We start from the raw sequence: 23,114 nt of genomic DNA, 5'->3' as shown, positions 1-23,114 counted from the left end.
TAAGGGAGACATATCTCTTCAAGGTGTGAGATCCAAGGAGCAATTGGCGGATATTTTCACAAAACCTTTAGACGAGAGTACTTTTGTAAGGCTAAGGAATGAGCTTAATGTGTTAGATGCGGCAAACGTCATGTAAATTGCCATGTCATATAGAAAAATGCATACATATAGGACACTTGTCTAACCATGGTAAGATAGTGATGAGCAAGGGTTTAGCTAGAGGTGGTGGTCCACTTGTTTCCCTCTAGGCTTGTAGAAAGGCTCATCATGAAGAAGCTTCCTGTGGGTTCAAACTTGACAAGTAGATCTTAATTTCTTGTTATGCATTTCTTGTCATATAGATATGCACTTCATGTTTACTATTCTTTCGCATGTGGTTGTAGTTTGCATTATCATTGCATGCGTAAGGGTCACAAAGGAGATCACTTGATGAAAATGAGACTTGTTTCATATACAAGATCTTAATTCATGAAAAGTGAAAAGAGTAAAGTGTTAGGTGCATTATTGCCTAGTGAGTCATGTCATGATGAATTTGAAGCTCTCTATCTTCAATATTCCTATGACAAGGCTCATACTTTTTTTTTGGCGCTTTGTCTCGCTTTGCAGCTTTTCCTTGTGTTTGAAAAGAAAATTATTTAAGCTAGTGTGCTATCCTATTTTTTTTAGGGGTAAAGTCGCCTATGCAAGTCCATTAACTTGAGTTTATTTGTTTTTTTATAAGTTTATTGGACTTAGCATAGAAGTGTGAGCTGAGTGAAGGTTTTTGGGTTCACCGGTTAAACCGACGCTTAAAAGTATTTAACTCATCAGTTTAACCGGCGTTACTAAGTTTCTGTCTCAGCTCAGTCAAACCAGGCGTTCAACCGGCGTATACAAAAGTAACAGCATCGGATCAACCGGTGAACGTAACTCAGATCTGACCCATCAATCAACCGGTGTTAGAAGCGTTCAACCGGCGAGTTCAAAATTGTGTATCGTCAGATCAACCGGCGTTCAGATGAATTTCTGCTGCAGTCTCGGGTGAACTACACCGATGCAATCGACCGGCGTTCTAAACCTAGTCATCGGTTTAACCGGCGTTAAAAAAATTCGCGGGGCCCACTTGTCATATATGTGTGTTGTGCGGGTCATCGATTCCTCTTTTCCTTCTCTGTTTCGCCCGACTCCTTCCGTCTCATGCCGCCACCGCTTTGCACCCGCCTCCGCGCCGCCACCACTCGCCGTCGCCGCTCCGCCACAGCCGCCGCGCCCTGCAAGTTCCATGCACCGCGCGTCACTCAAGCCGCCTGTGCACCACCTGCACGCGCCCGTGCCGCTCTCCTCGCACTCCGCCCGCGCGCCGCCAGCGCCGCCCACCTGCGCCGCGCGCGCGCCTCCGCCGCCAAACGCCGCCCGTGAGCCACCACCACTGCTACTCCACGATGTCGCCGCTCCCGCACGCTGTGCCGCCCTCGCAGCCGCACATCCACGCCAGTCACACCGCAGCCGCAGCCGCAGCCGCAGCCGCTCCGCGCTCACCTGGTGCTCGAGGTATTGCCTGATTGAGATGGGTCGCAAGAAGAGGAAGGGAAAGGAAGTCGTGGTCGAGAAGCCCGTCCGCAAGCGGACTCGCGCAGAGAGAGAGGCCGAGAGGGCCGAGATGGTGGCCAAGGCCGCCGAGGAGCAGGCGTCAGGCCGTGCTCGCCCGTTCGCGATCAGAGAGCAGCCAGCTAGGTGCAGGGGCAGAGGCCAAGGTATGGGCAGGGTCAGAGGTGCCAGGACCACCAGGGCCACTACACAGCAGACCGAGGGTGATTCGTCTGAGGGGGAGCCGACAGCTGCAGAGTCAGATCACTCAGTTTCAGATGCAGATTCAGATGCAGCGCAGTCAGAGCAGACTCAGGGGCAGAGCACACAGGGGTCACCGACTCTACAACGTTCTAGTCGCACTCGGCAGACGACCCTAGCAGGAGAGTCTTCGCCAGTGACCGAGCGTCGCACTGGACCGAGGACGCGAGGAGGTCACCAGCCACAGGAGCCTCACAGGTCCGCAACAGCAGCAGCAGCATCCCGTAGAGCCGAGGCCCTAGAGGCCGAGCGCGCAGTGTTCCGTATGGACACTGTTGTGCGTCTGGAGCCAGGTGTGCTGCTCCAGAACTTGACCAAGGCCAATGCGGCGAAGGTCAAGAGGCTCAGGTGGAGTGTTGGAGAGGAGGACTAGTTCCCCGTGACCCATGACAGCAGGGTCGACTGTAGGTTCTGGATGCTTCTTCTGGCCAGTTTCTACGAGACCTACCAAAGGCGGGGGCACAGGATCTTTCCGCACAGGGTGCTTGACTGGGTTTCTCTGAGGACAACTACAGGGGGAGCAGATATCAGAGAGCACTTTGCACAGTTCAGAGGTCTGCCCAGGCTACTTCAGATGGAGCAGAACAGGTACATAGAGGACTGGGTCAGAGTGTTTTATGCCACAGCCTGGATCGCTCCCGAGCGTAAAGCAGTACACTTTGTTTTTGGAGGCCAGGTCTTTGGTCTGCCCAGGGTGACTATAGCAGGGATTCTTGCAGTTGACTTGGTCGACGTCTCCCTGCACGAGATGGTATATAGAGACGCAGATCCACCGCGCAGAGCTATGATTGGCGGGATTGCACCTTCTCACGAGGCGATCTCTCAGTGCTTCCGCTAGCCGTTTCCAGCATCGTATGCCAGAGTACCTAGCTTGCTGACCCCAGAGGCGTACGCTATTCATATGGCACTCCGGAGGACTCTGTTACCGAGGAGTGGCTACCCAGAGGGGTTTACAGGGCAGTAGCAGCTACTACTTCTACACATCCTCACTCACGAGCCTTTTGACATTGTTGACTTCATTTTGGCTGAGATCGAGGATGTGATCACTGACAGGATGGGTGTTGTGCGTCAGTTTCCTTATGCTCACTGGATCAGCTATATCTGTTCTATGATTGTGCCAGCTGAGTCACCCATCAGTGCAGTTTACTGTCAGGATGAGGCTCCCCGGTTCCCAGTTTACCGTCCGACAGCTCCCCAGGACCGAAGGAGAGGCAGACAGGCAGAGAGAGCTGCCATGGCATAGTTGTCACCTGAGGCACAGGCCCGAGTGGCACAGGAGGATGAGGCACTGCTAGCTACCGAGCACAGCTTCCCGGAGGAGATGATGAGATACACTGGTCTGAGCTTGAGTCAGACTCCTCCGAGGATGCTGAGTACTTTCCTGCAGCACCCGCCAGTCACGACCACGAGGAAGGAGGGTCCCGAGAGCCAGCTCCAGAGTCACCGCCAGCGGATACTGTTACAGAGTCCCAGGTGACTCAGCCGTCCGAGCTTACCTCTCTTCTTCAGCAGCTTGTCACTCAGCAGCGAGAGGATCAGATAGCACAGGAGGAGGCCAGGAGAGCCCATGAGGCCCAGCTAGCAGCCATTCAGAGAGAGGCTGCCCGAGAGCATGCTACAGCGGAGGAGCGGTTTGTCGGGCTTATCGACAGAGTCTCTCAGAGGACAGACGCTCAGTTCCAGCAGATGCAGCAGGGCATCATGGCGATGTTCGGGATGATTACACAGCTTTACACTCACACCGGACTCGCCCCGCAGCAGCCAGGACAGCCAGGCCTTCAGGGTGTTGGAGCACCTCAGCTTGCAGTCACTCCAGCTCCAGCCCTTACTGCAGCCCCAGCTACTACAGTGACACCGGAGACCACATTCTCGATGTCCGCACTCCTTGGGTCTACCGGTCGTCCGCTCTTCTCACCACTGCCAGCGACTACACTCTTCCAGGATTCACCGTCGGCAGTACAGTCAGTCGCTCTCCCCGTCGTACCACAGACACTACTTTCAGGGGGAGGAGGAGAGGAGTCCTTACTTCAGCAGTCGACACAGCCGGCAGCTTCAGCACTCACTACTTCAGATGTTGACACATCTTCTACTGAGCCGATTACCACGTCTACGGACCCTCTTCCAGGCAGTGCTAGCACGAGAGCCTCGATGACAGCTACACCCCCAGTCAGCTCCGACTAGCAGCTTCCGTCTGTCACCGAGGGTTCACCATCCGACGACGATGACGACCCGGACCGCTTCCTTGCCGTGCCACGTCAGCTGGATCAGTAGCTCGCCTTTTGGTGCTTTGATGCCAAATGGGGAGAGAGTCAGGGGGAGTTGGAGTCAGGGGAGGGTAGAGATAGAGAGAGCTCGTAGTTATCAGGACTTTGATATTTTATCTCATTTGATGTTAATTCATGGATATGTACATTTGTCGCTTGAGTATGCTGTGGTTTGAGACATATCTATGGATTTCGTTTGAGCCGTTGAGCTCTTTGGTCTTTTTTTCGAGTTTGCTTGTGTTTATCCTATTTTATCTTTCTCGTTCTCTCGTTATTTATGTTTGTGTTGTCATCAATCACCAAAAAGGGGGAGATTGTAAGCATCTAGGCCCTCAAGGTATGTTTCGGTGATTAATGACAACTATTATTGTGACTAATGAGTTTATGCAGCTTAATAGATCATTATCGCTCATTTGGTCATATGTCAAAAGAGGCCCCTCAATTTCGTTATTCAAAAAGGCGATCTCGGTATTCATCTCAAATATATAACAAGACTAAGGATCTTTCTAGTCCTAAGTGTCGTAAGGTTGAGAAGGACACTTAGGTTAGTATAGGTTTTATAGTTTTGTAGTGATCGTACTATTAAGAGGGGTTAAGGTCAAGTAACTTGAGCATGGACATGGTCATTTGAAAATGGATGCACAATATGGTCACTCAGGTTTCTAGAAGTTCAAATAAGTGGTTTTCAACTTATATCTCAAGAATATTTGGATTTCACTCAAGACTCAAATCAGAAAAGTCAAAATCAGAAAAAGTCTATACACCGGTTTAACCGACGCGTCCACTTTTCTATACGCCGGTTAAACGCAGTCAGCAGAGTCTGGACAGGTTCTATACACCGATTAAACCGATGTTGTTTGAAATAACATCGGTGCATTAGTCCAGAGTTGGTTTTTCCAGGGCATTTCAAGATCAATACACCGGTTAAACCGATGCTGTTTGAAATGAGATGTCGGTGCAATTGACCAGTGAGATGGTTTCTTCAGGGATTTCAGAAGTTGTACTCACCGGTTAAACCGACGAAAGATTTGAGTTAACGTCGGTGCAGTTGTCCAGAGACTTGGTTTTCAGTTGATTAGTGGACAACTACACTCACCGGTTAAACCGATGATACGTCGGTTAATCTGCCCGAGTTGTAACGGCTAGTTTTCAGAATAGGCAGTTTACATTCATCGGTTAAACCGACGCTGGCTATTGGAGGATCGTCGGATTAACCGGCGCTACGCAATTTTCTGGCAGCTTTTCTCCAACGGCTCTATTCGTGTGAGCTGCCTATATATACCCCTCCAATGGGTCATTTTGCACTCTCTTGACACCAGGCAACATTCACACACTCATATATTGTTGAGAGCCATCTTGAGCTTCATCATTCACATATTTGTTTCATTCAATCATTCAAGAAGCAAGACTAAGGACTTGAGTAGAGAGAAGCTTGTGTGCATCCGTTCTTGGTGATCGGTTCTTGCTCAAGTGAAGACCCTAGCTTGTTACTCTTGGTGATTGGCAGCACCTAGGCGATCTTGGTGATTGAAGGTGTTTCTTCCGGAGCTTGCCAACGATTGTGGGAGCCCGAAGAAGGTTGTACGTGGCTTGAGCTCCACCACGCCGGGATGGTAAACGGAGACTCTTAGTGAGCGCCCTCGTCTCGGTGACATGGGAGGTGACAAGACTCTTAGTGAGTGTCAGAACGTGGATTAGGGGTGTGTGCCAACACATCGACACCACGGGAAAAAAATCCGGTTGTCTCTTGCCCACTCTTTACTTTCAAGCACTTACTTTCATACAATTATTCATGTGCTTGACCTTAGAGATCATAGCTTAGCTCTACCTTGCTTAGTTTTATATCTAGTTGTATCTTCATAAGCTTGTGTAGTTTGCTCAGCTAGCCGGTTGGTGAATTGAGCCTCACTAGTATTGCATAGGTTAAGGTTGCTTTACTTTGTTTTAGAATTTTGAAAAAGGCCCAATTCACCCCCCCCCCTCTTGGTCCATCGATCCTTACAACAAGGCACAACATAAACATACATGCAAATAATAGCAAAAACTAAGAAATAGAACAACAATACATGAAAACAGCAAACAAAACTATGCTAGAACTATTCTACGCGCTACAACGATCGCGTGGACATAAAGAACACCTAAAACGGAGCTAGAACGTGAAAACTAGGCCTAAAACAAGGTTCAGGGGCTTAACTGTAAGAAAAATAGAGTTTCTGGGGGTTTTCTGCAAAAACCAGGGACTAAATCATAATTAAAGGATAGATCCAGGGGCTAACGTGCAAAACCGAGGGCTCTGGACTGTGGGTTCTATTTCTATAAAGATCAGGGGTTTAACTGAATCGCGGGTTGATTACAAGGAAACGCAGGGTCTCTTTTGCAAAACGGCCAAGGCGAAGCGGTATGCGCGGCTCTGATCCGTCGGATCGGGATCTCGCGGCTCAGATTAAAAGGGTTAGAGATCTAATCGGGGCTGTTGGTTTTGGATCGAGTGGCTGAGATGCTTCGCGCGCGGGAGCGGCGGCGGTAGGTCGCCGAAGCTCTACTCCGCGGCGGGGGGTCACCGGGGTTGGCCAAACCGGCGCCCCAGGGGTCAATCCGACCCGGATCTGGGTCTAGGATGGACTACGCGCCATGCGTAGTCCACCTGGGGTCTTTGCAGGCCTCGGGGTGGTCCGCGGAGGCGCGTGCCGCGACGGCGGCGGGTCGGCGCGGCGGTGCTCACCGGCGTGCCAGTGTTCTGGTGTTTGGGGTGTTCTACCAATCCTAATAGCTAGCGCAGAAGGTAGAGGAGGCCGAGGGGTTGCTCACCGAGGGTCGGATCGGGCGGTGCGGCGGTGCAGGGAGGCCAGCATCGAGCTCGAGCGGCAGAGTGACGTCGGGCTTCGCGGGAAGATGAGGTGGAGGCGGCTGCAGACGTCCAGACCCGGCGGCGGAGCTCCGGGCGAGATCTGTGAACCTTCCTAGCGTAGGCCTGCGAGTGCATGGGCGTCGCAGAGGGGCAGCGGAGCCCCGGATCCACGGCGGTGCGGCGTCCTCTGCTCCAACTGCGGGAGTGCGGCTGGCGCTGGGCTAGGGTTTAGGGCGGCGGAGGTGAGGGCGAGCTTGGGGGCAGCGGGGCTATTTATATGGCGGCGGAGGTGATCCTGGGCGTGCATGCCCAGGGGAACCGCAGCGAGATTCCCGGCGAAGATCGGGTGCGGCCGCTGTGCGAGGAAGGAAGGGAGGAGGGGGATGACAGGCGGGCCCGAGCAGCCAGCGGGAGAGCGCAGCGCGGTGCGGGCGAGCGGGCCGTGCGGGGCAGGCCGGGGGGCGCGCGTGCGGAGGGATGGGCCGTGTGCGCGGGTAGGAGCAGGCCACGCGGTGGGAGCTGGGCCGAGGGCGTGGGCCGCGACCTGGGCTGAGCGCGTGAAGTGGGGCGTGAGACATGGGCCAAAGGGGAAAGGGTGGGCTGCTTCGAAGGATGTTCTTGGTTGTCTCACGCCTTTCCCCTTCGGCCCATGTCTCACGCCCCACTTCACGCACTCAGCCCAGGTCATGGCCCACGCCCACGCCCTCGGCCCAGCTCCCACCGCGTGGCCTACTCCTACCCGCGCACGCGGCCCATCCCTATGCACGCGCGCGCCCCGGCCTGCCCCGCACGGCCCGCTCGCCCGCACCGCGCTGCGCTCTCCCACTGGCCGCTCGGGCCCGCCTGTCATCCCCCTCCTCCCTTCCTTCCTCGCACAGCGGCCGCACCCGATCTTCGCCGGGAATCTCGCTGCGGTTCCCCTGGGCACGCACGCCCAGGATCACCTCTGCCGCCATATAAATAGCCCCGCTGCCCCCAAGCTCGCCCTCACCTCCGCCGCCCTAAACCCTAGCCCAGCGCCAGCCGCACTCCCGCAGTTGGAGCAGAGGACGCCGCACCGCCGTGGATCCGGGGCTCCGCTGCCCCTCTGCGATGCCCACGCACTCGCAGGCCTACGCGAGGAAGGTTCACAGATCTCGCCCGGAGCTCCACCGCCGGGTCTGGACGTCTGCAGCCGCCTCCACCTCATCTTCCCGCGAAGCCCGACGTCACTCTGCCGCTCGAGCTCGACGCTGGCCTCCCTGCACCGCCGCACCGCCCGATCCGACCCTCGGTGAGCAACCCCTCGGCCTCCTCTACCTTCTGCGCTAGCTATTAGGATTGGTAGAACACCCCAAACACCAGAACACTGGCACGCCGGCGAGCACCGCCGCGCCGACCCGCCGCCGTCGCGGCACGCGCCTCCGCGGACCACCCCGAGGCCTGCAAAGACCCCAGGTGGACTACGCATGGCGCGTAGTCCATCCTAGACCCAGATCCGGGTCGGATTGACCCCTGGGGCGCCAGTTTGGCCAACCCCGGCGACCCCCCCCCCCCCCCCCCCCCGCCGCGGAGCAGAGCTCCGGCGACCTACCGCCGCCGCTCCCGCGCGCGAAGCATCTCAGCCACTCGATCCAAAACCAACAGCCCCGATTAGATCTCTAACCCTTTTAATCTGAGCCGCGAGATCCCGATCCGACGGATCAGAGCCGCGCATACCGCTTCGCCTTGGCCGTTTTGCAAAAGAGACCCTGCGTTTCCTTGTAATCAACCCGCGGTCCAGTTAAGTTCAAAACTATTTCCAACCGGACCCTGTTTTATTCAGTTAGACCCCTGATCTTTATAGAAATAGAACTCGCAGTCCAGAGCCCTGGGTTTTGCACGTTAGCCCCTGGATCTATCCTTTAATTATGTTTTAGTCCCTGGTTTTTGCAGAAAACCCCCAGAAACTCTGTTTTTCTTACAGTTAAGCCCCTGAACCTTGTTTTAGGCCTAGTTTTCACGTTCTAGCTCCGTTTTAGGCGTTTTTTATGTCCACGCGATCGTTGTAGCGCGTAGAATAGTTCTAGCATAGTTTTGTTTGCTGTTTTCATGTATTGTTATATTGTTTCTTAGTTTTTTCTATTGTTTGCATGTATATTTATGTTGTGCCTTGTTTTTGGCCATGTGTTCGTGAGTAGACGTTGATCCATCTGAGGAGCCCCAGTACCAGTACTAGGAGCCATCTTCTGAGTAGTTCGAGCAGCAGGAACAGTTTGAGGAAAGCAAATATAACATGAACACCACCTATCATTTTAAATATATTTTCATACTGCATTTTAATACTGTATGCATATAAGGATTGTCCTAGCCACTTTATATCCTTTATATATATCCCTTGGGTTGCATTTTGGTTAATTGTGCTAGGTGTCGCGCTATAACACACTTGGTCCTTTTTAATTAATTTGATTAATGGTATATGAAACTTAATTCTGAGAGTGGCCCTCTGTGTTGGCTTGAGTGGCTCACGTCTCGTTAAAATATATTTTGTTAGAAACATGGTTTAGGGGGGCCAGCACGGTGCTTAGTGCTTGGTTGGCCACTCTCCATAAGGACCGGTTCATAGAGCGACAACCTGGGACAACAACGCTACCACAAGACTGGAATGGGACGGTCTTGGCTTACTAATTAGGTCTTTTTGGTTTGGAGTAACTTACCTGCGGGGCAAAGGGTGGTAAGCTTCAATGGTCCCTGCTCCTCCGGCTTGGTCTGTGCTTGGTTTGCGCACCTTTGCTTGTACCCCCGTGAGGTGGGCCCCATCGTCGCCGATCCAACTCTTCGCGGTTACGCCTTACCAACGAGATTCTTTGTAAAGGCCTCGTAGTGAGTTTGCTAGTCATCTCACCTAATGATGTGTGATGAACAACTAGCGTAGCTCACGACTTGTGGGTAAAGATGTGCAACCTCTGCAGAGTGTAAAACTGGTATACTAGCCGTGCTCACGATCATGAGCGGCCCAGATCCTCCTTTTGATTAGTGGGGTTATCTTCCTTTGACGAGGCAGGTTTCCCCGGGTGGCTTGGTTGGTATGGTTCTCAGTAGTAGCATGATTAATTTTGATTAATTATTATGTAACTGGGTTTATGGTAATTCATCAACTTGTAGTAAATAGCTTTAATAAAATTTTGCCAAGATTAAAAGTTAATGCAGTTGAGTCCGCCAACCTTAGAGCCTCATAGTTTGTGTTATACTTGTTGAGTACAAATTGTGTACTCACTCTTGCCTACTCTACTCTTTTTCCTCTTGGGGATACTCTACTGCTGCTCAGTTCCTGCCGACGCGAGAGAGTTCACTCAGCGCTACCAGGACTACGAGGACTTCTAGGTGTTCGTCTCCCAGTCGACATCCCTGTGGCGCCTAGCTTCTGAGTTTCGTACTTGTACTTTACGCTTCCGCTGTATTAGACATTTTTGTCATTAATGTAATAAATAACATTCGTACTCGTTTTATTCTATCTTTTTACATGATATGAGCTGTGATATATTGTTCATTCTGTTGTATATACGTGTGACTTGATCCTGACACGTATATGATTGCTCAGTTTATGTCCTTTTATAAACCGGGTGTTACATATCAGGACTCTAGGAGGATGCGGATGAGCATCGCCGACGGCCTCCACCACAGCCGAGCTTGAGGTGCTTGTCGCGGTCATAGTGGGCTCCGGCCCCCCTTACATCAGGAAAGTTTCGGAAGATCCGAGCACACAAGCCGCTGATGGTCTCAGACTCTCGCTCTCACGTCTCGCCTAGGAGTTCCTGTTCGGCATCCGAGTGGGTCGCCTGTTGTCCTCGCTGACGCAACTAGGTAAGATAGATGAGGAAGAAGATAATATAGCGAATATGTTTCCTTGCTGCTAGCCAATAGCCAGCTAGCACGCACGTATCTACTGCTTTGGTGCTTCGCCCGCCGGCGAGATGGCTTTACTGTAGCAAATGGCCCATCCTTAGATTCATTGCACGCTCCGCTACTACGAGCGCTAACCAGAGCTTATCGGCAAGAGGCAGGGCGGGACGAGGCATCAGGGGCAACGCGCGGCCACGGTCGCAGGCGAAACGCAGCGCGGGCGTGGGGTAGGAGCGGCCGGCGGGCGCGGCATCGGTAGTGCGGGCTCATAGCTGCTGGGGGGCATGGCGTCGTCAGCGCATGGGCGGAGCTCCTGCCTGGGGCACGCGAAGGAGGCGCGGGTTGCCGAAGCTCGCGTGCCACCGCCGGAGCGTGGACAAGCCGGCGGCGCCGAAGCTTACGGCGCAACACCAATTTGCTGTCGCAAAGATGCGCAAGCAAATGAAGCCATGAAAAGCGTGGAATACGAGCGGCCGGAGTTGAATGTGGAGGTGGCTGCCGGCGTGAGGGAGACGAGGGAGAGAATAGAGGAGTAGGATGAGGATTAAAAAAATTGTGACTCGTGGGATCCACTGAGATGGAATATAGTCAACCTGTTAGGTGGGTAATCTATAGACACTCTCTATAAATGAGTTGGATGAGTTATAGAGAACTTGCTCTCTACAACCATTACGGGTGCCCTAAACGATCCCAATCCCAATTCTACAGGTGACCGGGCGTTCATAATCTCACGGTCAATTCGTCCACTTGATTCAAGTGCGTGGATCCCACAACTACATCATTAATATCTTCTGCAAATGACTGTATCATCACTGTTGCAAATTATGAATTAAGTAGGCTCATTAGATTCGTCTCGCGATTTACAGTCCATCTATGCAAAAAGTTTTGTAAATAGACTTCATTTAGTACTTCAAATTAGTAAGATTCCTTCGCAAAATTTTGTGTTTTTTCGTTTACGGGGTGGGAACTAAACAGGCCTAAAACTCCAGGATCTTGTGATTTCGTTGCTTTAAGTAATGAGATCAGGGAGGTACGTACGTTTCCTGTTGTGGGGAAAAAAATGTGCATATGCAACCTAGGAATTCCTCCGTGCCAATGGTGCAGCAGAGACAGTACGTCCTGAGTTTCCGACACTGCAAACCGTGGTGGGGTGTGTTTAGATGTGCGAAAATCTGGTAGAAAAGGTCATATCGGATACTGCAGTATTTTTCGTTTGTTTAAGATAAATATTGTTTTATTATAGGCTAACTAGCCTCAAAAGATTCGTCTCGCAATGTACATCTAAACTATGCAATTAGTTTTTTTATTTACCTACATTTAGTACTCCATGCATTGGTCATTTGATATATTTAATGTTTCGTTGTGATTTCAATGTGATGGAAAGTTTGGAGGAGTTTGGGGGAAGTGAACACAGCCGTGAACATTTAGTCGTGACGCTAGCTGCACATTTATTTCCCCTTGTTTAGTTGTAAAATTCAAAATTCTAAAACTATTCGAGGAGAAATTTTACATGCATGGAATATTAAATCTAAACAAAATAAAAAAAATAATTGCATAGTTTTCTTGTAAATTACTAGACGAATCTAATGAGTCTAATTAGACCAGATTAGACACTAAATTCTATTTCAAAAATTTTACACGCGCAACTAAATTTTACACGCGCAACTAAATGTGATTAGTCTATGTTTATTCACTCTTCTGCAAGCCGATCCCATGCTTTGTTCTCATTTTTTTTATCTGTACGAAGAAAATGCATGGTCGAAATGCCCTGGCAGGCATGGACGCATGGTCTGTTCTCAAGCCGATCCCATGCTTTGTTCTCATTTTTTTTATCTGTACGAAGAAAATGCATGGTCGAAATGCCCTGGCAGGCATGGCCGCATGGTCTCTCTCCATCCATGCAATGCACATGCACGCGTCGCCAATGGCGCCGAACACGCCGAGGACAAATCCGTGACAAGTTTTAATGCCAAAGCTGCGTGTAGCAGCGCCCTTCTTCTCCGTCCAAGGCCATGTTTGGTTAAAACCACGAAAACTTTTGCACAAAAAGACGAATGCATGCATGAAGTACTAAACGAAGTTTATTTGCAAAATCTTTTTAGAAATGGGTGTAATTTTTCGAGACGAATCTAATGAGCCAAGTTTCATCATGATTGGCTACAGTGATGCTACAGTAACTCCTCTCCCTAGCTCATCCGTCCACCCACCCACCCGTCCACCCACCCACCAAACATGGCCCAACCCATCTGCCAATTTGTCGACCCACCCCTCCCGCCATTGCAGTAACTCCTCTCCCTAGCTCATCCGTCCACCCACCCACCCAGCTGCGCCTGCCCTCTTTTATTGCGCCACCGCCTTGGCCGCCGTCCTCCCCCACCACATGGCCAGCCCAGTGCACAGGTACCCATCACTTAGGCCTGTTTTCCACTCTGTAAATACAAAAACGCAAAATTTTACGAAGAAATCTTACTAATTTGAAGTACTAAATGAAGTCTATTTACAAAACTTTTTGTATGGATGGGCTGTAAATCACGAGACGAATCTAATGAACCTACTTAATCTATGATTTGCAACAGTGATGCTACAGTACAATCTGCTAATTATTGCTTAATCATGGATTAATCAGCGTCATTAGATTTGTCTCGCGATTTACAACCCATCTGTGCAAAAAGTTTTGTAAATAGACTTCATTTAGTACTTCAAATTGACAAGATTCCTTCGCAAAATTTTTTTCAAAAACATGTAAAGGGAACTAAACAGGACCTTAATGCTCTGCTCCTCTCCTGTAGCTTCACTGCTGTGCCGCTGCGGCGGCCGGCGGCTACGGCTATATAACCCGCCGCGCTGCGAGGCCACTGCACCGCACCGCAACGGGCTGGCTCGAGCTAGAAGAAGCATCTTCTTCAGGAGTAGCTAGCTAGCTGCTGATAGCGATAGTAGCCATGGGGAGCAAGGGAGCAGCGCTCGCGCTGCTGCTCTGCCTGAGCAGCGCGGCCGTGGGCGCGTGGGCTCGCCCGTTCGCCACCACCAAGGACGCCGCCAGGGACGAGAAGTTCCTCTGGCTCAAGAAGCACTTAGGCACGGGCCTCGGAGGTGGGATCGGGAAGGGCGGTGGCGGCGGGTACGGTGGAGGCGGAGGCTATGGCGGAGGAGGAGGAGGAGGCGGCGGGTACGGTGGAGGAGCCGGGGGTGGGTACGGCGGTGGCGCTGGGATGGGCGGTGGCGTGGGCCACGGCATCGGCGGCGGGTTTGGAAAAGGTGGCGGCCTCGGCCTCGGCGGCGGTGCTGGGCTTGGGCACGGCATCGGCAAGGGCGGCGGCCTTGGTGGAGGGTACGGGAAAGGCGGAGGGCTCGGCCATGGCATCGGCGGCGGGTACGGCAAGGGTGGAGGCCTCGGCGGCGGATACGGCAAGGGTGGTGGCCTTGGAGAAGGGATTGGCCACGGCATCGGTGGCGGCTACGGGAAGGGCGGCGGGCTCGGCGAAGGAATCGGCCACGGCATCGGCGGCGGCTACGGCAAGGGCGGCGGCATCGGTGGCGGCTACGGAAAGGGCGGTGGTCTTGGTGGTGGTTACGGCAAGGGTGGCGGGCTCGGCGAAGGAATCGGCCATGGCATCGGTGGAGGCTACGGCAAGGGCGGTGGCCTAGGCAGCGGGATCGGCCACGGTATTGGTGGCGGCTTCGGTAAGGGCGGCGGAATCGGCCATGGTGTCGGCGGCGGCTTTGGCAAGGGCGGCGGCCTTGGCGGATCAGGAGGCGGTTACGGCGGTGGTGCTGGCAGCGGCGTCGGCGGCGGTGGCTTCGGCAAGGGCTTTGGGTTTGGGTTCGGCAACGGCGGCGGTGGAGGTGGCGGAGGCGGTGGCGGCGGCGGCGGCATTGGCGGTCACCACTGATAGAGATACGCCGGCACGTGTTTTCCCCAGTTCCATCACTTGAGCTCTACATACCTCAGAGCAGATCGTGTTTGGTCGTTGTGTGTCCTGTGCCCTCCGGTTTGTTGGAGGGATTTGTTCGTGCATGCTTTGTATGATTGTATCTTTTTGTCATTAATTCCGGTGATGGTGATGCCAGTCACAATATTATGCAAGTACGTACGTGATCCATGTAACGCTCCCTGAATGATTCGAGAAATATAAATGAAGCCAAGCTTTTGTTGAACGTGGTCACCAATCCTGCAGAACCGTCCGTGTATCTTCAGTAAGTTATTTTTATCTGAATAGGGGTGCAAATCGGTGATCTTTAGATGTATATTTAATTTTTTTTTAATTCAAAATTTTGTACTAGTTCTTCAAAATGAGATCTCAATAATTTTGTACTAATTCTTCAAAATGCGATTTAAATTTAAAAAATTAGTATAAAATTTTAAACTAAAAAGGATTGGAGGGTCACCAATTGATACCTCTAGATCTCAATATTCAGGATGATGAACTTAATTTGCAGGCCTGGTGGACATTCGTAGCCATTTCCTCTCACAAAGCAAAGATGAGTGGCGGCTATCTTGATGCATGGTCACCGCGCGCGTGGAATATCTGGAATGAAAAAATAAAAACTGGAGAGTTTAATTTCGACAGCAAGTTACTGCAGCCGAGGTGTTTGGGTTGATCAAAGCCCAAGTTTGTGCAGCGTGGGGCGGCCCGTGGAAGGCCTGCGTTTCCGTGTTTTTTTTTTTTTTGACAAAAGGCCTGCGTTTCCATGTTAGTTTCTTTGGTTTCTGTTCTGTTGCCTGTTCTTCTGCGAGTTTAATTGTTTTATGTAAATATCACACCTGTAAGACTCTTTCTTTCCTGCTTTCTTCCTCAAACAAATGAGCAGTGCTCCTACTTATGTTTCCAAAAAAGAAATAGAAAAAGTTCAGTCTGAATGGATCGAAGATTGCTTCATCCACTAGCGTTTTGTCCTACAAACTTTCACGGCTTGACAGTAGAATTTGGTTTCGGAGGTCTAAATTTTAGCCCTATCAGATCAAGGATAAACTTGCAATTTAGGAATATTAAATAAAGTTTTATTATAAAACTAATTGCAAACCGCTGGGCTAATTCGTATCACACCAAAGAGCATCTTGCTATCTAGAAGTATTAAATAAACCATAATTATAAAACTAATTGCAAATCCTAAGCTAATTAGTGAGACAAATTTAACAACAGTAATTAGTCCATAACTAGTGGATTCTTACCGTAATTAGCATCTACCTATGCAAAATGTTTTATAATTAGATTTTATTTAATATTTTCAAATAGCAAAATTCACTTTGATAATATAACAGAGTTAAAATTTAGCACCCTGGAAACAAACACAGCAGGAGAGGCAACACCAAATGCCAGAGCTAACGTGCCAGGTTCTGGGTTCGTCCATACACCTACCTGCTGCAGCCTACTGGTTGCCACTTGCTGCTCCCTGCTCCCTCCGCCATCCAGCCCCTGTTTTACGCTCTCCAGATTAGAGTTCGGACCCGGTGGCACAGGGGGGCCGGCAGCCGGACTCCTGCGCTGCTGCCTGCTTCTGTGGCTGCCGGCAGCCTCCGTCTGCTTTTGCAGCCGAAAATTGATCGGTACCGTTCAGATACGAAGGATCTTACCATGTCCCTTCATCTCGCGATCGAGGGTTAGATTTATTTCGTATATGAGATGTATTTTATTTTTTAAAACTGTATATCATCTTTTACCCAGTCTGATGGTGATATAAAGATATTTTACAGCAAGCCAACGCGACTTAAGGTCTGATTGGTTGCCTGCAAAAGGCTGAACCTGGTTGTGGGGATGCATGCACCGCTAGTTTGGTTGCCTGCTTCAGCTAGCGGGCCAGGCTCCGAGCATGCAAAATCAACCCGCCAGCCAGGCTCTGGAGGAACGGGAGAATCGGCCGTTTCAGCCAAGCCTGGCTGGCTCGGTGCCAGCGGCGGTACAAACAGGTAAAATTTGGCTTATGGAGCTGCATGAGCAGGCAACCAAACACCATTTCTATGTATGCAGACTCCGAACAAACAGACAACCAATCAGTACCCATTTGCATGTACCGAGCCTGGCTTCAGGGAGCTTGGCTGGCTGGTGCGACCCAGGATGGGTTCATACATGATGGAGGTAGATCTATATACCTCCCTACCGAGTGGGGTCCCCGAACCCGGGAGACTACCCTGCTCGGTGACTCGGCTACGACTACTCGGCGTGCAAGACTTGGCTATGCGCAGATGAGATCCTCAGTGGATTAGGATGAGAGGCTCCAACTAGTAGCCCAGATATCTAGGGATCTTAACCGACCTCATTTCTTGTAAAACAACCCGAGCATATCATTCCTTGTACCCCTACGGATCCTGGTCTATATAATGGAGACGTAGGCCGACCCATAGGGAGACTCTTTTTTCTCGAAGCATTCCACAAACCCTAATACAACCCCGAACACAGGACGTAGGGTATTACGCTTATTGCGGCCCGAACCTGTCTAAGTCCCTCCGTCGTCGTGTTACCATCGAGCTCTTGGTACTGAGATCCCCATTCTGAAACTCTACCGCCGGGTACACCCCTAGTGGACTGTCCGGAATAACAATCTGACAGTTGGCACGCCAGGTAGGGAACTCAGGGCTCATCCGTCGAGTTCAATGGCAGCCAACACAGGCGTCGTCTTCTCCGCCAGCGTCACCGCCCAGATGGAGGCGACAGTCGGCTTCTCCTTCGCCTTCGGAAGCTTCCCGAAGGTCACGGTTCCCAGAAACCCCGCTTCCGGCTTTCCCACCACCGGAGGCGGCGTCTTCACTGGGGTTAGATCCGATCTAACTCCCCAAGCATCCGCCACCTCTCGGATTCCCGAATCTGAGAACTTCGACGTGGCGACCACGCCAACCAGGGTTTCTCATCGCCCTGTCGAATCTGCTGACGATCTGATCTTCCAGATAGATCGCGTCGGCAGATCCATCGCTGAGTGTATCCGACTCGGCGAACTCGCGCTTCACCACCGAGACGACCCTGACCGTGTTCTCCAAGAACTCGGCAGCATCTCAGCCAGGACCATATCCGATCTGGCCACTCCGAGATCTACCACGCCTCTAGTTCCCGAACCCGAGGCGGACTACACGACGCTTACTCCTTCCAGGACGACCCGTCGTCCTATCAGATCTGCTGACGATCTTATCTCTCAGATAGATCGAGTCGGCAGATCCATCGTCGAGTGCGTCAGGCTCGGCGAGGATGCACTTCGACACCGCAACGACCCGGATCGGGTCCCCTTCGGACTCCGCAATGCCGCTAGGACGTACTCGGATCAGATCTGAATGCAACTCTCCGACCCGGCTACCCTAGGCCAGATCCGATCTGACCTGGCTTTGGGAGAGGAACTTGGCTTCCAACATGCCTCGTTCACCCTCCCACCCAACTGCTCTTCGACGACGGAACATCGCCAGATCTTCGTCGTCTCCGACGACTCCGACACTCGTGAGAACGAGACCGACGAGGAGAAGGCGCAACGACGAGGCCATTGATCGGGCCAACCGCGACCTGGAGAACGCCGACCGTCACAACCCTAGGAACCGGCGCTCACCGCACCGGGCCTGTAACCTCGAGGCCGACTTCGAACTCGACTACAACGGCCAAGACGTCTTCGCCACGCCGTCGGCCAACCTCGCTGCGGTGTTCCAGGTGCTCGAGGGACTCCAGGAGACCCCCGAGATCGTCAAGGCTCGCGCCCGTCTACATGTGGCTGCCACGCAAGCCCAGCAGCTGCGCGAGGACATCTCGGGCTACCGCACCCAGTCGAGCCACCACTCGACACGACCTCACAGCGACGATGGAGAGGTCAACCAGAACGACCTCCGCCTCCAACTCAACCAACGAGACCTACGTCAGCGCATCAACAACCGTCACCACCAACGCGACGCCGCCGAGCGCAAGCGACGTCGCCAGTACAACGAAGAACATGGCGCCTCCGACGCCGACCACCAGAACCGCGGCCGCCGGGGCGACAACCATCCACGACGACCCCGTCGCGACTACGAACCCGGCAACGACCTTGATGGCTTCTCTGCCTTCTCTAGCCGGCTTCGGGTCATTCAATGGCCCGCCACCTTCAAGCCTACCAGGATCGAGAAGTACGACGGCGAGTCGGACCCCAAGACATGGCTGTGCAACTACTCCATCACCGTTCGAGCTGCGCGCGGCGACAACGACATCATGGCCACCTACTTCCCGGTCATGATGGGTCCCCACGCCCTCAACTGGCTCGAAGCGCTCCCTGCCGGCTCCATCAACACCTGGCAGGATCTCTGCAATGCCTTCGTCCAGTACTACCAGGCATCCTGCCCGGGTCCCAAAACCAGATGGGATCTGGCCAGTGTCAAACAGTAACCGGACGAGTCCCTCCGCGACTATATCAAGAGGTACTTTGCTAACCGTAATACCGTTACAGAAGCTGATGACAGGGACGTTATCTACCACTTCAACGAAGGCCTCCATTACATCAAACTATGGAGGAAGATGTTCGAGAGCAACTCCAAGACTGTAGGCGACATGATGTTGGTTGTCAACAAGCACACTGACATGGAAGATGCCGAGCGAGCTCAATGCCGGCACAAGATCCAGAACGACTCCTCTGAGCGTCCCCCTTAGCGGGACAATCGCTCGGAATGTTGACATGACGATCGCTCACCTCGTCACGGGAAGAAGCACGACCGTGCCGAGTTATCCAAGAACCGGGACCGCAAGCGTGGTCCCGAGAACACCGTCGCCGTCGCCGAAAGATCCCAGTTCTGCTCCACCCTCAACCAAGCGGACCTGGATCGGCTCCTGGATGGCAAGTGTCCTTAGCACATGGACGCAAACCACACTGCTCGGGAGTGCCGAGCACTCTCCAACAGCGTCATCAAGGACGACGACTCCAAGCGACCCCGCCGCGATGACCGCGACAGGATAGGTGGTTCCAGAACCACCCGGGCGCGCCCACGGAGGCGTAACTCGCCCAGGCGAGATGACGACGAGCAGAGGGAAGATTCCCCAGGGAACTTCCAGGAGGAAGACAGGGTCGTCAACTTCATATACGGCGGCCCCAGCAAGCCATCATGCCGGCGCAAGCTCAAGCTGGATGATTGCGAAGTCAACCTGGTGTTCAAATACCCGGTTGAACCCCTCAGGTGGTCGGAGACGCCGATCACCTTCGACCGCCGTGACCACTGGGTCCACTTGCCCAGGCCGGGTGCCTACCCCCTCGTGGTTAGCCCGGTGGTAAGCCAGGTCCGCGTAGCCAAAGTACTCGTCGACGGTGGCAGCGCCCTCGACATCATCTTTGCCAGCACATTGGAGATCATGGACTACGACATGACTTCCCTGGTCCCATTTGATCAGGCCTTCTACGGCATCATCCCCGAGCCGGGTCGACTCCGGTCGGCCGGGCCACCCTACCGGTCACCTTCGGCACCCGCGACAACTACCGCACCGAGTACATCAACTTCAAGGTCACTGAGTTCGAGACCTCCTACCACGCCATCCTGGGAAGACCCTCCCTCACCAAGTTCATGGCGATCCACAACCACACGTATCTTCTCCTGAAGATGCCAGCTCCAAAGGGGGTCCTTTCGGTCTATGGAGATCTGCAGACCTCCTATGCGTGTGAGGCCAAGAACATTGAGCTCTCCGACACCCTGGAACCATCTAGGAACTCAGTTCTTATTGCCCAGGCAGCAAAGAACCTTCCGGCGGACCAGCAGCCGATCCCCGCCAAGGAGTCAACTTCCGAGTCACAACTTGCACCAGCCGTGGCGACCAAGACCATCGTCCTCCGGGACGATGAACCGCATAAGACCGCCGTGATCGGGGCCAGCCTCGACTCGGCGTAGGAAGGCGCGCTCACCTCCTTCCTCCGGGAGAATTGGGACATCTTCGCATGGAAACCATCTGACATGCCCGGAGTCCCAAGGGAGGAGGCTGAGCACTCCTTAGATCTGGACAAGAAGGCGAAACCCATCAAGCAACGGCTCCGCCACTTGGTGCAAGATCGAAAGGAGGCTATTAGGGTAGAAATAACCTGGCTCCTAGCCGCCGCTTTCATCAGAGAAGTCGCACACCCAGATTTGCTGGCAAACATAGTCCTTGTAAAAAAGAAAAATGGTGAATGGAGAATGTGTGTTGACTATACCGACCTCAACAAACACTGCCCTAAGGACCCCTTTCCTCAACCACACATCGATCAGTTCGTCGACTCGACGGCCGGGTGTGTTCTCCTTTCTTTTCTTGACTGTTACTCAGGGTACCACCAGATAGCCCTCAAGGAGTCGGATCAAGAGAAGATGTCTTTCATCACCCCCTTCGAGGCCTACTGCTACAACACCATGATGTTCGGCCTCAAGAATGCCGGCGCCACCTACCAAAAGGCCATCCAGAGATGCCTCCAGGTGCAAATCGGGCGCAACGCCGAGGCCTATGTCGATGACGTCGTCGTCAAGACAAAGCATAATGACCAGTTCATTACAGACCTCTCCGAGACATTTGAAAATCTCAGGAAATTCAAATAGAAGCTCAACCCGACCAAGTGTGTGTTCGGTGTAACATCCGGAAAACTACTCGGCTTCATAGTCAGCAGTCGGGTCATCGAAGCTACACGAAGGTCAACGCCATTAGGTTCATGAAGCCTCCCAGGAGCAAGAAGGACCTGATGAAGCTTACAGGGTGCATGGCCGCCTTGAGTAGGTTCATAAGCCGACTCAGCGACAGAGGCCTACCCTTCTTCAAACTTCTCTGGAAGTCCGACAAGTTTGAGTGGAACGACGATGCTTCCAAAGCATTTCAGGAGCTCAAGGATTTCCTCACCTCACCGCCTATCCTAATGGCACCAGAAGACGGAGAAGTCCTCCTCCTATACATTGCCGCCACTACCAGCATGGTGAGCACTGTCCTGGTCGTCGAGCGCAACGAGCCGGGTCACATCTACAAGGTGCAGCGACCCGTCTACTTCATCAGTGAAGTACTCGGCGAATCCAAGGCACGCTACCCACAAGTGCAGAAGCTGCTGTACGCTATCCTCATCACGTCAAGAAAGCTCCGGCACTACTTCTAGGCTCACAAAATCAAGGTGGGCTCATCATATCCACTCGGCGACATCCTGGACAACAAGGATGCTAATAGCCGAGTCGTCAAATGGTCAGTAGAACTCGGCGCATTCACGATTGAATTTACGCCACGGTCCACCATCAAGTCTTAGGCTTTGGCTGACTTTGTTACTAAGTGGATCGAGATCCAAGATCCTCCACCTGATACTAGATTCGAACACTAGATCATGTACTTTGATGGCGTCCTCAACCGTGATTGAGCCGGCACCGGAGTCCTCTTCATCTCCCCGAAAGGTGAACAACTCAAGTACATCCTCCAGCTACTTTTCAAGGCTACCAACAACGCTACCGAGTACGAAGCTCTCATCCACGGTCTCCGGATCGCCGTCACACTCGGCGTCAAGCATCTGTTGGCCTATGGCGACTCCAAAGTCGTCATATAACAAGTCAACAAGGACTGGGAGTGCACCAAGGAGAAGATGGACGCCTACTACAAGGAGATCAGGAAGCTCGAATCCAAGTTTTATGGTCTGGAGTTCCACCACATCCCCAGGGACGACAACGTAGTGGCCGATGTTTTGCCAAGCTCGGATCCAAGCGGTCCATCGTACCACCCGTCATGTTCGTTCAAGCACTCAACAGCCCTACGGTCAAGATGGAAGAGGAGCCTCCTACAAAGCCCGACTTGGTCCCGGCCATAGGGCAACAGGTCCTAACCCTCGACACCGACTGGCGCTCCCCAATCATCGACTTCATCAAGAACAATAAAAGTTATCCAAAGGGAAAGGAACACAAGAAGCTTGCTCGCCGGTCAAGCAATTACGTCGTCATAGGAATCGAGTTGTTCAGGCACTCGGCTTCCTCAGGAACCCTGTGCAAATGTGTAACACAGGATGAAGGAGTCCGACTCCTTAGCGATATCCATTCGGGTATCTGCGGCAACCACGTGGGCGCCTCTACCCTCGTGGGGAAAGCCTTTCGATCAGGCTTCTACTGGCCAACGGCCCTGGCTGACGCCAAAAACATCGTCAGGCGATGTCCCGGGTGCCAGTTCTTCTCCAAGCAGCAGCACATCCCGGCTCAGGCCTTACGGACTATACCGCCTTCCTGGCCATTTGCCTGCTGGGGACTCGACTCGGTGAGACCCCTAAAGACGGCCGCCGGCGAACACAATCACATATTCGTGGCGATCGATAAGTTCACGAAATGGATCGAAGTCAAGCCAGTGACAGCCACTACAGCAGCCAAGGCAGCCGAGTTCATCGAGGAGATATCACATCGATTCGGGGTG

General features: G+C 52.7%; 1 protein-coding gene across 1 annotated transcript; it reads left to right on the top strand.

Moving 5' to 3' along the window:
• Positions 1 to 13,646: 13,646 nt before the first annotated feature.
• LOC120659905 (glycine-rich cell wall structural protein 1-like) lies at positions 13,647 to 14,958 on the top strand. The gene has a single exon (XM_039938169.1). The coding sequence runs from the start codon at positions 13,743 to 13,745 to the stop codon at positions 14,691 to 14,693; it is 951 nt and encodes a 316-aa protein (XP_039794103.1). The 5' UTR covers positions 13,647 to 13,742; the 3' UTR covers positions 14,694 to 14,958.
• Positions 14,959 to 23,114: the final 8,156 nt, after the last annotated feature.

This window comes from Panicum virgatum, chromosome 2N (assembly GCF_016808335.1).
Source record: "Panicum virgatum strain AP13 chromosome 2N, P.virgatum_v5, whole genome shotgun sequence".
Lineage (NCBI taxonomy): Eukaryota > Viridiplantae > Streptophyta > Magnoliopsida > Poales > Poaceae > Panicum > Panicum virgatum.
Note: the sequence above shows the minus strand (reverse complement) of the source record. Positions and strands in the feature narration are given on the sequence as shown.

Excerpts from the sequence above, each read along its gene's own strand:
- LOC120659905 (XM_039938169.1), top strand. The coding sequence starts at position 13,743 with ATGGGGAGCAAGGGAGCAGCGCTCGCGCTGCTGCTCTGCCTGAGCAGC.